Source organism: Somniosus microcephalus, chromosome 18 (genome assembly GCF_052327205.1).
Source record: "Somniosus microcephalus isolate GS21.2 chromosome 18, FLI_Smic_1.0, whole genome shotgun sequence".
NCBI classification, from domain to species: Eukaryota; Metazoa; Chordata; class Chondrichthyes; order Squaliformes; family Somniosidae; genus Somniosus; species Somniosus microcephalus.
Window position 1 is genome coordinate 7,413,581 of NC_141004.1, and position 18,389 is coordinate 7,431,969.

General features: G+C 48.4%; 1 protein-coding gene across 3 annotated transcripts in view; it reads left to right on the forward strand.

Moving 5' to 3' along the window:
• Positions 1 to 18,389, forward strand: part of LOC147104999 (protein PHTF1-like) — a 50,262-nt gene that overhangs the window by 23,056 nt on the left and 8,817 nt on the right. For 2 of the 3 annotated variants that reach the window (XM_086010995.1, XM_086010996.1), the window contains exons 7-11: positions 6,769 to 6,841; positions 8,097 to 8,264; positions 11,097 to 11,186; positions 16,940 to 17,164; positions 18,036 to 18,164. In XM_086010995.1, the coding sequence (XP_085867121.1) occupies positions 6,769 to 6,841; positions 8,097 to 8,264; positions 11,097 to 11,186; positions 16,940 to 17,164; positions 18,036 to 18,164 (685 nt within the window). Of the gene's footprint in view, positions 1 to 5,933; positions 6,089 to 6,768; positions 6,842 to 8,096; positions 8,265 to 11,096; positions 11,187 to 16,939; positions 17,165 to 18,035; positions 18,165 to 18,389 lie in introns of those variants that run through there. The other variant, XM_086010997.1, reaches the window with a different exon arrangement.

Consider the following 18,389-nt stretch of genomic DNA (forward strand, 5'->3'; position numbering starts at 1 on the left):
AGCAGCGGTGTGGGGTTTAAGTGGTCCTGTAGGATTGACACTATGTTTCCAAAATCCTTTTCCACTGGCTTCTCTGGGGTTACTAGGTTTCGCAGTAAGCCATACGTTTTTGCACCCATTGAATTCAACAATACCAGCGCTTTCCTCTCATCTGGCACTTCATTCGCCTTGCAGTGCACTTCTATGCGTTCGACATATGTCGTCCAATCTCCGACTTCATTGTCGAACGCTGTGACACTGCCACTCTTCGGCATCCCTGGGTGTGGTTAGACTGGCTCAAAATGGCGTTTTCCCGCGCTCTCCCTTCATCTCCGTTGCGGCTCAAAATGGCGTTTTCCTGCGCTCTCCCTTCTCCGCTGCGGCTCAAAATGGCGTTTTCCCGCGCTCTCCCTTCATCTCCGCTGTGGCTCAAAATGGCGTCTCCTGCGCTCTCCCTTCTTCTCCGCTGCGGCTCAAAATGGCGTCTCCCGCGCTTTCCTTTCTTCCCCGCTGACGCTGCTCGGCCCTTGAACACCGGCTGCGCTCTGCGCGTTTTCCTGCGCGCCTCTCTCTCTCGTTGACGCTGCTCGGCCCTTGAACACCGGCTACGCTCTGCTCTCTCTCGTTGACGCCGCTCGGTCCTGAACACCGGCTGCGCCCTGTGCGCTCTACCCTCTCTCTTCTCCCGTCGACGCCGCTCGGTCCTGAACACCAGCTGCGCCCTGTGCGCTCTACCCTCTCTCTTCTCCCGTCGATGCTGCTCTGCCTTTTTCTGTGCCGTCGGTCGGCTGTAGCCGCCGCTGTCCGGGAAGGGTCTGCACCGTACCTGTTGCCAGCCCGTTTCGCTGGACCACCGTGACTGGAGAACCAAGCCCAGCTCTCAACAGCCTCCCCTGCGATGCTCAAGTCTCCGCTGGATGGTCGACGCCCGTGCTTCTAGACTCGGCCTTCTTCTTTCACTGTTCTCCAGGAGCGAATCCCTGGGAGGTGATGCAGAGTTGCAGGTAGGTTTGAATCTTCTCGTCGCCAATGTTAGATCCGTGTATCTTGATGTTGTGTGTCCTTTAATAACTAGACACGAGCCTGCAGGGAACAATCAACAGGTGTTTACTGGATGAGTGTTACTCTAAAACTAACTGTACAGATCCCTACTCAGGGTTTATATACAGGTGTGGTCACTGCCGTTACTACAGTATACAGGAGCTGTAAAAAGTAGTTCTCCCCTTAAAGGTACGTACACTACAGAAGTTACCCTGGGATTGTGTTAGCCAATAAAGTCAATCTGTAGGTGTGTCCATGGTCCCTCGGGAGGGGGCTGTGAACGGGTACTAACGTTTGTCCTGTAGAGGCCGCTGAGTAATGTCCCACCGTCGGGTGAGAATGGAAGAGGGCTCGAATTTCTTCCTTCAACTGAGGAGGAATGTAAACTACTAAATCTCCCTCTTTATTCCTGACCATTAGTAGGGGAGGGTTTTTATCCGCACCATGTTGTACAGTTGAGTCTGCCCATAGGGTGGGTGCTGGTAGCGGGCGTCCCTGTTCATGCCAGGCTATTACTTGCGCATAGGGAGCGTGTGAATCCTGTAGGGCCAAAAGATCAACGGTTTTGATTTTAGTTACTGCCCCCACTACGGGCGTTTGAGTGTCACTCATCACCCACCAAAGGCAATAGACAGCCGTTCTCGGCAGCTTCTTTAGCAAGTCGATCGGCTGCCTGGTTACCTCGGGAGTGGGGGGATGAATCTTTCTGATGGGCTGCTACCTTTCCCACATGATGAGGGGCAACTCGTTCCTGGAGCACTTTCCATAGCTTACGGAGGAGACCAGAATGTAATAAAGATTTACCATCCGATGAGCAAAACTCATTTGTATGATATAGGGGAAGGGCCATAACTGCGTTACAGACGTAGCTACGGTCGGACCAGATATTAATTTCATCCATAGTCGCGCAGTGAGCGGCGAGAATTACAGCAATTCAGCTTATTGGGAGGAGTGGGTGGGAACCTGGAATCCCACTGACCAATCGGGAGCGTCCATATCAATGAGGGCACACTCAGTTCTAGGATGGCCGTCTACATAGTATGATGATCTGTCTACATACACATTTCGAGCTCCAGGTATGGCATTGGCCTTTACCAGGTTTGGTTCCATATCTAGGACTGGTAATGGACACTGGTGTGGGCTTCCCTCATAGGCGAGCATAAGGGGTAAAAGTGTCGTTTGTTTAGGAATAATGTCCAGGTCTTGCTGTGACAATTCAAGTGTCCATTTACTGATTCGCTGAGCGGACACCTAAGTCTCACTTGGTTTTAGCAGCAGATTAAGGGGCGTGTGGTGAATGCAAAATCACTTTCTGCAGTCCGGTGATGTAAGTAAAATGATTGACTGCCCAAAATGTGGCCAACAGGTGGCGGTCACACGCTGAGAATGTGCTTTCTACCCTTCGTAAGATACTTGAGGCGTACGCGATGGGGCGTAGTGTCTCGCTGATTGCTTGGGTCTGACTTAAAACGGCAGTTAGGCTGGTAGGGGTGGAGCCTACTTCAAGATGGAAGGGCTGGCTGTGATCCGGGGAAATGAGAGCAGTAGCCTGCATCGTGGCTTGTTTCAAAGCACTAACTGCAGCAGTATGGTGGTCTTCCCATATGGGTTGTATCTCTTCCGCATCGCCCTTTAAAAGATCATACTGTGGCGGAGACCACATAGGGACAATAACACAATTCGCAATGTATAGCCAATGTTGTTATATGTACGTACTGGGTTGGGTTATCGGGGCAGGGTCCCTTTAAGAGCGTCGGTAGCGTGATGACATCATGCGTCGGTAGCGTGATGATGTCATAGCCCTGCAATGAGGCTGAGACCCTCAGTCCTCATGGAGAGTGAATAAAGTAACACGCGTTTCGCCTTTGCTGCAACAAAAGTCTCAGAGCCTGTTGATTTCTAGCGATTCCAACAATACAAAGGTTTAGCCAAGTCTGCAAAGTTCGGAATAAAATTTCGCTGATATCCAACCAAGCCTAAAAAGGATCGCAGTGCAGTCTTGGAAAGTGGCAGTGGGAGTCGCTGAATAGTCTCTACCTTTTGGTGATCTGGACTGAGGCCAGTCGCTGAAATCTTTACTCCCAGAAAGGAAACCTCATCTTTTGTCAGCTGAACCTTTGTTGGATTTATTTTCAGCCCTGCCGCCTGTACTAACCCTATCAACTCGCCTGGAAGCTCTAGGTGTTCCTCCATTGTTTCGGTAGCCAGGAGCAAGTCGTCCACATACTGTAGAAGGGCTGATGGTTTAGAAAAGTCTTTAACTGCTCGTGCCATGTACTGATGAAAGATCGATGGCGAGTTATGAAACTCTTGCGGTAAACATGTAAACGTGTAGCCCTGCCCCTCAAACGTGAAAGCAAATTTGTACTGGTCCTCCTGAGCGACTGGGATACTCCAAAAACCATTCGCTCTGTCTAGGGTAAAGAAGATAGTAGCCTTTGGGGGGGTACGGATGTCAGTAGCGAAGGGGCTTGACTAACAGTCAGACTCTGATGTGGGGAAGCTTTGTTTAGGGCTCGGTAATCAATAGTAAGCCTCCAAGATTCATCCGGCTTCCTAACCGGCCATGCAGGGGAACTGGTGGTAAACGAACGTTTGCGCAGAGCTTCCTGTTCTTCTAATGAACAAATTATATTACAGTTATATAAAAATGGTTATAGAATCATAACATTGTTTACTAAATCCTACAGGTACACTCTATCCTACACTCTGTCTACTCTATCAAAACCTTTCATAATTTTAAAGACCTCTATTAGGCCACCCCTCGGCTTTCTCTTTTCAAAAGAGACCCAGCCTGTTCATCCTTTCCTGATATGTATACCCTCGCATTTCTGGTATCATCCTTGTAAATCTCCTCTGCACCCTCTCCAGTGCCTCTATATCCTTTTTATAATATGGCGACCAGAACTGTACGCAGTACTCCAAGTGTGGTCTAACCAAGGTTCAATACAGGTTTAGCATAACTTCCCTACTTTTCAATTCTATCCCTCTAGAAATAAACACTAGTGCTTGGTTTGCTTCTTTTATGGCCTTATTAACCTGTGTCGCTACTTTCAGTGATTGGTGTATTTGTACTCCGAGATCCCTTTGCTCCTCTACCCCATTTAGATTCTTATTTTCCAAGTAATATGTGACCTCCTTAAATTTTTTTACCAAAATGTAATATCTCACGCTTATCATTTGCTAATTTTATGCCCATTCTGCAAGTTTATTAATGTCTTGTAATTTGTTGCAGTCCTCAGTATTGACTCTCTCTCCCACCACCCCCCAATTTGATGTCGTCTGCAAATTTAGAAATTGTGTTTTTGATTCCAAAGCCTAAATCATTGTGGGACCCACTTCCTACCTTCTGCCACTGTGAATAGCTCCCCTTTACCCTGAATCTCTGCTTTCTGCCTTCCAGCCAGCCAGCTATCCAGTCTGCTACTTGTCCCCTGACTCCACATTCTCTGACCTTATTTATTAGTCTATCGAAGGCCTTTTGAAAATCTAGATAAATTACATCTACTACATTTACCCTTGTCTACTCTCTGTTACCTCTTCAAAGAATTCACTGAGGTCGGTCAAGCATGATTTTCCCTTTTGAAATCCATGTTGACTATTCAGTATGATATTTTTGGTTTCTAGATGGTTTTTCTATTTTCTCCTTTAGTAGAGATTCTATTATTTTTCCTACCACCGATGTTAAGCTGACTGGTCTATAGATCCCTGGACATGTTCTATCTCCCATCTTAAATATAGGTATTACGTTAGCTATCCGCCAGTCCTCTGACACTACACCCTTTTCTGTGTCAGCTGTGGCTCAGTGGGTAGCACCCTCGCCTCCGAGTCAGAAGGTTGTGGGTTCAAGTCCCTGGGGTTCAAGTCCCACTCCAGGGACTTGAACACATAAAACTAGGCTGATACTCCCGTGCAGTGCTGAGGGAGTGCTGCACTGTCGGAGGTGCCATCTTTCGGATGAGATGTTAAACCGAGGCCCCCGTCTGCTCTCTCAGGCGGACGTAAAAGATCCCAGGGCACTATTTCGAAGAAGAGCAGGGGAGTTCTCCCCGGTGTCCTGGGGCCAATATTTATCCCTCAACCAACATCACTAAAACAGATTATCTGGTCATTGTCACATTGCTGTTTGTGGGAGCTTGCTGTGCGCAAATTGGCTGCCACGTTTCCCACATTACAACAGTGACTACACTTCAAATAGTACTTCATTGGCTGTAAAGCACTTTGGGACGTCCTGAGGTCGTGAAAGGCGCTATAGAAATGCAAGTCTTTCTTTTTCTAACGAATTATTAAATATGTGTAATCCTGCCTCTGTTATTTCTTCCCTAGATTCTTTTAAAATGCGCAGATGCAATCCGTCCAGACCAGGGGTTTTATCTTCTTTGAATTTGATTAGTTTATTTAATATTTCCCCTATTTTTATTTTAAATGTGGTTATATAGGGCTGTATATTCCGATCCCTATGGGTGTGTACGGGCTGTGTACACACCAGTAGGGACATCGGAAATGCCGGTTTCAGGCATGCCAAGTGCATGTGCTGAAAACCGGTATTTCCAATCTGTCAAGAATGCTCTCAACAGATCCTCCTCCTGCCCTGGAGAAGGGCCTCTGCGGGGGGAGAGTTCCACTTTCTGCAGAACCTCCGCCCGCTGAAAACCCTTAGAAATCTTACGCCTGGTAAAAGGCCTGCTTTTACCAGCATAAGAGTTGAAAAAAGTTTTTAAAAATACTTTAAAAGGGTAAGTTTATTTTTAGCCCCATAAAAAATGTTAATTAATTTTTTCAAAAAATTAAATTTTTGTTTAAAATATTTAATTTATTGTAATTTCAACTCATTTTAAAAATGTAATTAAAAAAAAATATATTTAATGTTTTACAGTGTTTTGGGGTGATCTCCATTCATATATTTGACGGGTCTATCTGTCAAGTGTATGAAGGGAGATTCCCTTCTCCTTTTGGCTCCCCATGGCCTACATGATCCCAGGGATGCTTGCGAACCGCCTGTGCCCCTGGGATACCTGGATTTGGAGAGGCCCAGGATCGGAAGTATTTGCACCTCGGGAGCCCTCGGGTAAGTCCGTAGATTTTTTTTCCCAGATCGGAGGCCTCCGCACGCGGGAAGCCTCCGATTGGAAAATACGGGCCATAATTTCTCACCTCACCTTCTGATTTCTCCAGCGCCTTTCACAACCACAGGACGTCCCAAAGCCCTTTACAGCCAATGAAGTACTATTAGAGAATCATAGAGTCATAGAATAGAACCGCACAGGATGAGGCTGTTCGCCCATCGAGTCTGCGCCAGCTCTTTCGAAGAGCGATCCAGATAGTCCCACTCCCCCGCTCTGTCCCCACATTGCTCAAGGTGGGTCTGACCAAGGCATGTCCAGTTTGAGCATGAAGTCTTCTAACTCAGACTTAATCCACCCAGTGCTGCAATTCAGCATTCGATTCACATTCTTTGTTGTGGCCCTGCAGTGATTGCACATCATGTCATGGTTGTCTCACTTGGCCTAGTTCCAAGTGGGCAACGCTCCAGTGTTTGTACTGGTGAGCCTAGCTGTTCTTTAATCCTGAGCGGCCTCGAGCTAGGAATCCTTAACAGCAAATATCCCCCGCCCACCCCACCCCAACCCAACCCCTCACCGAGATCGCCCCGCCGCAGAGATCCCTCCTACATTCTGGGAACGCTGTTGCTCCATTTTATTCCCTAAAGTTTACGTGTTTAATGAAGTGTATTTCCTTCTTCCTCAGAGGAACACAGACAAGAAACCTGTCGAGGAAGGTTGGACGGTGCGCTGCAGGCCCTGGGTCCAACCTTGGGAGAGTGAGTCTCCTCACCGTCTCTGTAAAGGGTTGATGCGCACGGTTAGAACATTAGGAACAGGAGGAGGCCATTCAGCCCCTCGAGCCTGTTACATTAGGAACAGGAGGAGGCCATTCAGCCCCTCGAGTCTGTTACACAGAAACAGGAGGAGGCCATTCAGCCCCTTGAGCCTGTTACATTAGGAACAGGAGGAGGCCATTCAGCCCCTCGAGCCTGTACACAGGAGGAGGCCATTCAGCCCCTCGAGCCTGTACACAGGAACAAGAGGAGGCCATTCAGCCCCTCGAGCCTGTACACAGGAACAGGAGGAGGCCATTCAGCCCCTCGAGCCTGTACACAGGAACAGGAGGAGGCCATTCAGCCCCTCGAGCCTGTACACAGGAACAAGAGGAGGCCATTCAGCCCCTCGAGCCTGTACACAGGAGGAGGCCATTCAGCCCCTCGAACCTGTACACGGGAACAGGAGGAGGCCATTCAGCCCCTCGAGCATGTACACAGGAACAAGAGGAAGCCATTAAGCCCCTCGAGCCTGTACACAGGAGGAGGCCATTCAGCCCCTCGAGCCTGTACACAGGAACAGGAGGAGGCCATTCAGCCCCTCGAGCCTGTACACAGGAACAGGAGGAGGCCATTCAGCCCCTGGAGCCTGTACACAGGAACAGGAGGAGGCCACACAGCCCCTCGAGCATGTACACAGGAACAAGAGGAGGCCATTCAGCCCCTTTGGCCTCCTCTTGTTCCTGTGTACAGGCTCATCAGCCCCTCGAGCCTGTACACAGGAACAGGAGGAGGCCATTCAGCCCCTCAAGCCTGTTACATTAGGAACAAGAGGAGGCCACTCAGCCCCTCGAGCCTGTACACAGGAACAGGAGGAGGCCATTCAGCCCCTCGAGCCTGTTTTCCCCCATTCAATCAGAACATGGCTGATCTGTACCTTAACTCCATTTATGGAGTATTTTCCCCATATCCCTAGATGTCCTTGCCTGCAGATTGGACGATTACTAGATTGGTTAATGGTACAGGCTGAATCTGGAGATTGGTTAATGATGTGTGGATTAACTAGTAGATTGGTTAATGATTCGTGGCTTAATTTGTGCAGCCTGCTCACTCATCGTTACAAATGTTTTAAGGGTAAAATAAATAAAATTGTAATTCTTGAGAGAAGCAGGGTTTGCCTTGAGCTGCTCCCCTTGTTCTGAACTCTAACGTTTGTGATGGGGTGGAACTGGTTTGAAAATCTGTGCGGTGTTTTCAGGATGTCCTGCACCGAGCTGCGTGTCGGGACTCGGATGAGAATTCCAGCGAGGACACGGAGAGCCAATCGCGGCAGTCGTTGCTCCAGCAAAACATCGCCGTGACTCTGAGCAACTGCACGTTACGACTCAGAAGAAACACACAGGGCAAAGCTCCCGGAGCGGCAGAGGTAACTCGCAGCGTTTATTCTCTCTCGCTTACTGTCGCCTGTAATTTAGTTTCACTGACGGTAAAAGCTGCATCTCCACAAACATTTCTGCTCAAATCAGACCCTCTCGCATGGCTGAATCGCACACTGCCGAGTGATGTTTAATTCCTTCAAGCGAGAGCTGGACCTGTTTCTGGCTAGGGCAGAGATCACCTCTTACAGAAGGTAGGCACTGCAGAGAATTCAGGGCCAGAGTGGTCTCCTGGACCAGTTTCGATCTCCTAGATAGGTCGGAGAGAAATTTGCCAGGTTTGTTTCCCCTAAATTGGCCTGGGGTTTTCGCCTCGGAACTAAAGACTATCACTAAGGAAATAGTACTTGATAAAATAATGGGACTAAAAGACGACAAGTCCCCTGGACCAGATGGCCTGCATCCCAGGGTCTTAAAAGAAGTGGCTGCAGAGATAGTGGATGCATTGGTTGCAATATACCAAAATTCCCTGGACTCTGGAGAGGTCCCAGCGGATTGGAAAACCGCTAATGTAACATCCCTATTTAAGAGAGGGAGACAGAAAGCAGGAAACTATAAACCAGTTAGCCTAACATCTGTCGTTGGGAAAATGCTGGAGTCCTTCATTAAGGAAGCAGTAGCAGGGCATTTGGAAAATCATAATGCAATCAAGCAGAGTCAGCATGGTTTAATGAAAGGGAAATCATGTTTAACAAATTTGCTGGAGTTCTTTGTCCACCCTGCTCATTACAACCTCAAAGGTGAACCAGTAAATCTGGTGTATTTGGATTTCCAGAAGGCATTCGATAAGGTGCCACATAAAAGGTTACTGCATAAGATAAAAGCTCACGGAACTGGGGATAATATATTAGCATGGATAGAGAATTGGCTAACTAACAGAAAGCAGAGAGTCGGGATAAATGGGTCATTTTCCGGTTGGCAAATGGTAACGAGTGGGGTGCCACAGGGATCGGTGCTGGGGCCTCGACTATTTACAATCTACATTAATGATTTGGATGAAGGGATCAAGTGTAATGTAGCCAAGTTTGCAATGATACAAAGATGGGTGGGAAAGCAAGTTGTGCAGAGGACTCAAAGAATCTCCAAAGGGATATAGACAGGCTAAGTGAGCGGGCAAACATTTGGCAGATGGAGTATAATGTGGGAAAGTGCGAGGTTATCCACTTTGGCAGGAAAAATAAAAAAGCAAACTATTATTTAAATGGAGAGAGATTACAAAATGCTACAGTTCAGAGGGGCCTGGGGGTCCTTGTGCATGAAACACAAAATGTTAGCATGCAGGTACAGCAAGTAATCAAAAAGGCAAATGGAATGTTGGCCTTTATTTCAAAGGGGTTGCAGTATAAAAGCAGGGAAGTCCTGCTACAACTGTACAGGGTATTGGTGAGACCACACCTGGAGTACTGCGTACAGTTTTGGTCTCCTTATTTAAGGAAGGATATACTTGCATTGGAGGCAGTTCAGAGACGATTCACTAGGTTAATTCCAGAGATGAGGGGGTTGACTTATGAGGAAAGGTTGAGCAGGCTGGGCCTATACTCATTGGAATTTAGAAGAATGAGAGGTGATCTTATTGAAACATAAGATACTGAGGGGGCTCGACAAGGTCGATGCAGAGAGGATGTTTCCCCTCGTGGGGAAATCTAGAACGCGGGGGCACAGTCTCAGAATAAAGGGTCGCCATTTTAGAACTGAGATGAGGAGGAATTTCTTCTCTCAGAGGGTCGTAAATCTGTGGAATTCCAGAGAGCTGTGGAGGCTGGGTCATTAAATACATTTAAAGTGGAGATAGACAATTTTTTGCAAGATAAGGGAGTGAAGGGTTATGGGGAGCAGGCTGGGAAGTGGCTTTGAGCCCAAGATCAGCCATGATCTTATTAAATGGCAGAGCAGGCTCGAGGGGCCAAGTGGCCTACTCCTGCTCCTATTTCTTATGTTCTCTCCCAGGAGATCACATTTGTTTGGGGTGAGGTGTATATACAGGAAACTTTGTGATATCCGGCACCGACGGGACCGAGCTGTTGCCGTCCCATCAAAACTGCCGGACAAACCAGTGCTAATGTTAAAACATACGGAAGCTTTTGAGCTCCGTATCTAGCAACAAACCCTGTTGTGCTTCTAAACAGTCGGCCGTAGCTTGCAAGCGTCTCTGTAGCTAAGCAACAGCTTTAGCTAGACCTTGCAGAGCCTGACTGGTGAAAAAAAAGCAACGAAAAGAAAAAAAACTTACTGAACCGACTCCTGAATTTTGCCAGTGGCTCGAGCATTCCGGACAGTTAACCTCCGGATAAACCAAAGTTTCCTGTATTGTGATATACAAACCTCGCCAAGGCTTCTTCGGCAGCACCTCCCAAACCCGCGACCTCTACCACCTAGAAGGACAAGGGCAGGAGGCGCATGGAAACACCACCACCTCCAAGTTCCCCTCCAAGTCACACACCATCCTGACTTGGAAATATATCGGCCGATCCTTCATCATCGCTGGGTCAACATCCTGGAACTCCCTCCCTAACAGCACTGCGGGAGCACCTTCACCACACGGACTGCAGCGGTTCAAGAAGGCGGCTCACCACCACCTTCTCGAGGGCAACTAGGGATGGGCAATAAATGCTGGCCTTGCCAGCGATGCCCACATCCCATGAACGAATTGTTTAAAAAACGTATTGGAATTGTGTAGGACCGGCTGGATGGACCAGAGGGTCTTGCCCTGTCCAGCATTGATCGTATGTCTGAAATGTGACTGAACTCGGCGCAATCAGCGCGCTGAAATTGACACCATGTGCTGCCTTCGTTACTACAACCTCTTTCCCGTGTAATTACAGAGTGGGGAAGGATTTCCGAGATGGGAGAATCTAAAACGAGACTCTGACAGTTTACTGGACTCTGAGATTGAATCTACAGCCCCAAACCAGGTATGGAGAGCACCAGTGGGTTTATCAAAGCACCAGGCACAGGGCTGGGATTGAATCCCAGTCACATCTGGGCGTTTAGCCCCTCTCAGCCTGGCCGTTGAAAGGGGGGTGGGAGAGAGGAGGAGGTAAAACTGCTCCAGGAAGGAGCCCTTTTGAGGGGTCAAATGCTCCTCGAGTCAGTGAGTGAAACCAGCTGTGCCTGCGGAGATGTGAGAGCGATGGATTCCACTCCCGGCTGAGAGGGTTCCTGGGCAGAAAGTGCTATTTTAAAAAAAGGTTTACAAGGCTGTTACCAGAACTGAGAGGATTATAACTATCAGGAAAGATTGACCAGGCTGGGGCTCTTTTCAATTCAATTCAATTCAATTTTATTTGTCATATATGCAGCAGATGTGTGTACTGCACAATGAAATGTTGATTTTTACGAGTCCTCCCACTTTTCTCTAGAAAAGTGAAGGCTGAGGGGCGACCTGATCGAGGTCTTGAAAATTATGAAGGGGTTTGATGGAGTAGACACAGAAAAGATGTTTCCACTAGCATGCAGGTACAGCAAGCAATAAGGAAGGCAAATGGCATGTTGGCCTTTATTGCAAGGGGGTTGGAGTATAAGAGTAAGGAAGTCTTGCTACAATTGTACAGGGCCTTGGTGAGACCACACCGGGAGTACTGTGCACAGTTCTGGTCTCCTTATCTAAGGAAGGATATACTTGCCTTGGAGGCGGTGCAACGAAGATTCACTAGATTGATTCCTGGGATGAGAGGGCTGTCCTATGATGAGAGATTGTGTAGAATGGGCTGATACTCTCTGAGTTTAGAAGAATGAGAGGTGATCTCATTGAAACATATAAGATTCTGAGGGGGATTGACAGGGTCGATGCTGAGAGGCTGTTTCCCCTGGCTGGAGAGTCTAGAACTAGGGGGCCTAATCTCAGGATAAGGGGTTGGCCATTTAAGACTAAGATGAGGAGGAATTTCTTCACTCAGAGGGTTGTGAATCTTTGGAATTCTCTGCCCCAGAGGGCTGCGAATGCTCAGTCGTTGAGTATATTCAAGGCTGAGATCGATAGATTTTTGGACTCTGGGGGAATCAAGGGATATGGGGATCGGGCAGGAAAGTGGAGTTGAGGTTGATGATCAGCCGTGATCTTATTGAATGGTGGAGCAGGCTCGAGGGGCCGAATGGCCGACTCCTGCTCCTATTTCTTATGTTGTGGGGGAGACCAGAACTAGGGGCCATAAATATAAGATAGTCACTAATAAATCAAATAGGGAATTCGGGAGAAACCTCTTTACCCAGAGAGTGGTGAGAATGCGGAACTCGCTACCACGAGGGATGGGCAATAAATGCTGGCCTTGCCAGCGACGCCCACAGGGGTGAGATGAGGAGGGGTGGGAGGAGGCTCGTGTGGCGCATAAACACCGGCGTGGACCAGTTGGGCTGAATGGCCTGTTTCTACGCTGTAAATTCTATGTAAATTTGAGATTTCTGCTTCTGGTCCGGAACACCTCTCTGGAATGTCCCAGCTCTAGTTTCCTGCGCCACTCTCTGATCTCCCGCTCTCTTCGGGCTGCTGCACAGTTTGCCTAAACTTGGTCTGTCTCAACCCGGTGTTTAATGATGACGTCTTCTTCCAGCACCGGTGCCCCGCTCCTCCCTCACTCCCAACTCCTGGGCACCGTGCAGGACAATCCGGCCGTGACGAGGAGTCCGACGCTCCATGCTGCTGTGCACTTCAGTTAACCAGCCAGTGGGAGGCAGCGCTGAGAATGAGACATTTTCTGTACTGTTGCTAAATCCCATGGACATTATTTGAAGATTGGCAGAAAAACCAAAGGCGACATGAGGAAAAACCTTTTTACGCAGCGAGTGGTCAGGATCTGGAACGCGCTGCCTGAAAGGGTGGTGGAGGCAGACTCAATCCAGGCTTTCAAAAGGGAATCGGATAAGTAAACATAGAAACATAGAAGATAGGAGCAGGAGTAGGCCATTAGGCCCTTCGAGCCTGCTCTGCCATTTAATGAGATCATGGCTGATCATCCAAATTCAGTACTCGGTCCCTGCCTTCTCCCCATATCCCTTGATCCCTTTAGCCTCAACAAATATATCCAACTCTTTTTTGAATATATTTAATGAACTGGCCTCCACCGGCCTCTGTGGCAGAGAATTCCACAGGTTCACCACTCTCTGGGTGAAGAAATTCCTCCTCATTTCAGTCCTAAATGGCTTACCCCTTATCCTTAGACTATGACCCCTGGTTCTGGACTCCCCGGCCATCAGAAACATCCTTTCTGCATCTAGTCTGTCCAGACCTGACAGAATTTTATAGGTTTCGATGAGATCCCTTCTCAATCTTCTAAACTCCAGTGAGTATAAGCCCAATCGACACAATCTCTCCTCATATGTCATTCCTGCCATCCCAGGTATCAGCCTGGTGAATCTTCGCTGCACTCCCTCCATGGCAAGAACGTCCTTCCTCAGGTAAGGTGACCAAAACTGCACACAATACTCAAGGTGCGGTCTCACCAAGGCCCTGTACAACTGCAGCAAGACATCCTTGTTCTTGTACTCGAACCCTCTTGCTACGAAGGCCAACATACTATTTGCCTTCTTCACCGCCTGCTGCACCTGTTCCTGGGACTAGGGACAGGGTCACTGGCAAGGCTTGGAAGCTAAGCAGAGCCAGGCCTGGTTAGTACCTGGAGGGGTGACCATCAGGGAAGACCAGGTGCAGAAGGTCACGGAAGGAGCCCTGAGGAGGGGCGGTTGGTGAGAAGGTCACGGAAGAAGCCACGGGAGGAGCGGCTGGTGAGCAGGCCCGGGCGTTGGGCTGAAAATTGTCAGACAGGAGGAATGGTGGAAATGGAATGGCGGCGCGCACCGACGCAGCGGCTTTGCTTCTCCCAGTCATGGGAGCTTGCAAGATCACATTTCGTTGTTCATGTACTTGTGCAATGACAATAAAGTTGAATTATTATTATTATTATTATTATTATTACCTTCAGCGACTGGTGCACAAGGACCCCCAGGTCTCTTTGCACTTCCCCTTCTCCCAATCTATTGCCATTCAAATAATAATCTGCCTTCCTGTTTTTGCCACCAAAGTGGATAACCTCACATTTATCCACATTATAGTGCATTTGCCATGTTTCTGCCCAATCACCCAACCTGTCCAAATCGTACTGGAGTTTCACGACATCCTCCTCACAGCATACCCTCCCACCCAGCTTTGTGTCGTCTGCAAATTTGGAGATATTACATCCAATTCCCTCGTCCAGATCATTAATATATATTGTGAACAGCTGGGGTCCTAGGACCGATCCTTGCGGTACCCCACTAGTCACTGCCTGCCACTCGGAAAACGACCCGTTTATTCCAACTCTTTGCTTTCTGTCCGCCAACCAGTTCTCTATCCAAGTCAATACCTTGCCCCCAATCCCATGTGCCTTAATTTTGCACGCTAACCTCTTATGCGGGACCTTATCGAAAGCCTTCTGAAAGTCCAAATACACCACATCCACTGGTTCTCCCTTATCTATTTTACCAGTTACATCCTCAAAAAATTCCAGTAGATTAGTCAAGCATGATTTACCTTTTGTAAATCCATGTTGACTTTGTCCGATCCTGTCACTGCTTTCCAAGTGCTCTGCTATTACATCTTTTATAATGGACTCTAGCATTTTCCCCACTACCGATGTCAGGCTTACCGGTCTATAATTCCCCACTTTTTCTCTACCTCCTGGTTGAATAGTGGGGTAACATTAGCTACCCTCCAATCCATGGGTACTGTTCCAGAGTCTATTGAGTTCTGAAAGATGACCAGCAATGCATCTACTATTTCTAGGGCCACTTCCTTAAGTACCCTGGGATGTAGATTATCAGACCCTGGGGATTTATCGGCCTTCAGTCCCATCAATTTTCCTAACACCATTTCCCTACAAATACTGATTTCTTTCAATTCCACCCTTTCATCAGACCCTATGTTCCGCGGTATTTCTAGGAGGTTATTTGTGTCCTCCTTTGTGAAGACAGAACCAAAATATGTATTTAATTGGTCTACCCTTTGTTCCCCATTATAAATTCCCCCGATTCTGACTGCAAGGGACCTACGCTTGACTTCACCAATCTTTTTCTCTTTACATATCTATAAAAGCTTTTACAGTCAGTTTTTATGTTCCCTGCAAGCTTACTCTCATATTCTATTTTCCCTTTCTTAATTAATCCCTTTGTCCTCCTTTGTTGAATCCTAAACTGCTCCCAATCCTCAGGATTATTGTTTTTTCTGGCCAATTTGTATGTCCTCTCCTTGGATCTTATGCTATCCCTAATTTCCCTTGTTAGCCACGGTTGAGTCACCTTTTTTGTTTTATTTTTATGCCAAACTGGAATGAACAACTTCTGTAGTTCATCCATTCGGTCTTTGAATGTTTGCCATTGCCTATCCACCGTCAACCCTTTGAGTGCCATTCCCCAATCAATCCTACCCAACTCGCGCCTCAGACCATCGTAGTTTCCTTTATTTAAATTGAGGACCCTAGTTTCTGAGTCAACTACTTCATTCTCCATCTTAATGAAGAATTCGATCATATTATGATCGCTCTGACCCAAGGGGCCTCGTACAACAAGATTGCTAATTAATCCTTTCTCGTTACATAATACCCAGTCTAAGATGGCCTGATCTCTGGTTGGTTCCTCGACATATTGGTCTAGGAAACCATCCCGTAAACACTCCAGGAATTCCTCCTCCACAGTATTGTTACTAATTTGGTTAGCCCAATCTATATGTAGATTAAAGTCACCCATGATGACTGCTGTGCCCTTATTGCACGCTTCTTTAATTTCCCTTTTAATGCCATCCCCAACCTCCGCCTTACTGTTTGGAGGTCTATATACCACTCCCACTAACGTTTTCTGCCCCTTAGTATTTCTCAATTCTACCCATACAGATTCCACATCATCAGAGCTAATATCCTTCATTACAATTGTGTTAATCCCTTTAACCAGTAATGCTACCCCTCCTCCTTTTCCTTTTTGCCTATCTTTCCTGAATATCGAATACCCCTGGATGTTGAGTTCCCAGTCTTGGCCATCCTTGAGCCACGTTTCCGTAATCCAGGCAGCATCCGTGGAGAGAGAAACAGGGTCAACGTTTCAGGTCGACGACCCTTCGTCAGAACTGGAAAAAGTTAGAGACGTAACAGGTTTTAAGCAGGGGCAGGGAAAGGGGGAGGGAGGAAAGAACAAAAGGGAAGGTCTGTGATAGGGTGGAAGGCAGGAGAGATTAAAAGACAAAAGGGATAATGGTGCGAGGCGAAAGGAGATGGTAATGGGACAAGTAAAGAAACAAAAGATGGGTCTAGAGGAGGTGTAAATGGGAATGGCGGAATCATCAACAGCTGCTGTCCGAAAAAAATAGGGGCAGAGGTTATGATCTGAAATTGTTGAACTCGATGTTGAGTCCAGAAGGCTGTAAAGTGCCTAATCGAAAGATGAGGTGCTGTTCCTCGAGCTTACGTTGAGCTTCATTGGAACAGTGTAATAGGCCGAGGACAGAGAGGTCCGAGTGGGAGTGGAGCGGAGAATTAAAGTGACAGGCGACCGGAAGCTCGGGGTCCCCCTTACGGACTGAACAGAGGTGTTCCACAAAGCAGTCACCCAATCTGCGTTTGGTCTCCCCAATGTAGAGGAGACCACAACGTGCGCAGCGAATGCAGTACACTAAGTTTTATATATCGTTTTCTGCCCTTTCTCTCAGGATGGTTCCAAGTCCTATGTGAACTTCAGCTCCCTGAGCTGCAGCACCTCCCGTCAGGATACGGAGAGCAGTCAGCACGGCTCGGAGACCGAGGACATGCTGTGGGACGATCTCCTGAACGGTCCGCGGTGCCATTGCTCCTACACCAGCGAGAGCGAGAGCGAGTGCGAGAGCGTTCAGAGGGTGACTCTGCAGAAGGAGTCCCAGGGCGAGGCGCACCAACAGGTGGGCTTTGCTGATTGGCCAGCGACCAGTGGCTCTTTCAACAACAATTACTTGCATTTCTATAGCGCCTTTTAACATAGTGAAAGGGACCCGAGGCGCTTCACGGGAGTGCCATCAATCAATGAGCCGGCGCAGGCCGGATGGGCCGAATGGCTTCCTGCGTTGTATGGTTCTACGATCCCGGCACCGGACAGGTTTACCCGGATCTCGCAACACTCGCGAGCAAGCCTCACTGACACCCTCTGATGCAGCACCCAGTGCGAGGGGCGGAGGAGAGGGTGAGAGGGTTGGGGGGTTTCCTGAAGTCGGGACGCACAGTGAGTGCTGCGTGAATCAAAGTGTTGGACGCAGGTGCAAACACTGTCCAAAGTGAGAGGCAGTTTGAGGGCTGATTCTACAAGAATTCCCCTCAATGTCCACCCCCACCTATTGCTGGTCACTCACAGTAAGTGCGTGCATGACCCATCCGTAAAATACACATTCACGCACGCTCACCAAGTCTGTCGAGCTATCGCCACTGATGTGTAGGTTTGTTTTATTCCGAACCGGTTTCTGCTTTTAACATCCGTTGCTCGCTGACTGACATTGGCTCCAAGTCCGGCAGTGCCTCAAATTTTAAAATACCCTCTCCCTCTCTCTCTAACCTCCTCCAGCCCTACAACCCTCCCTCCCTCCCTCTCTCTAACCTCCTGCCCCTACAACCCTCCCTCTCTCTGTAGCCTCCTCCAGCCCCGACAACCCTCCCTATCTCTGTAACCTCCTCCAGCCCTATAAACCCTCCCCTGACCCCCGTGATCTCTGCATTCCTCCTTTAAAGGATAATCCTTGCTTTTTAATTTGAGTTGAAGTTACTGCTTTTTTTAAATTTCAGAACCACTTGCACTGGTTGTACAGCACCAGCCCGAGCTCGGAGAGAGTCAGCGCCATAATCTGGGAAGGGAATGACTGTAAAAAGTTCGACATGTCCGTTCTGGAGATTAGCGGAATAATCATGAAGCAGGTGCGTTTCCGGACACGACACGGAATCGCCGCAGGAGAGTGACAAGAGTTTGAAAGTAGCTTGGAGTCTAATCTCTGTTCGGGGCAGACGTGTACTCGGAGGGGGGCAGACGGAGGTGAGGGGGGGGGGAAGAGGGAGGTGAGGGGGGGGGAAGAGGGAGGTGAGGGGGGGGGGAAGAGGGAGGTGAGGGAGGGGGGAAGAGGGAGGTGAGGGGGGGGGAAGAGG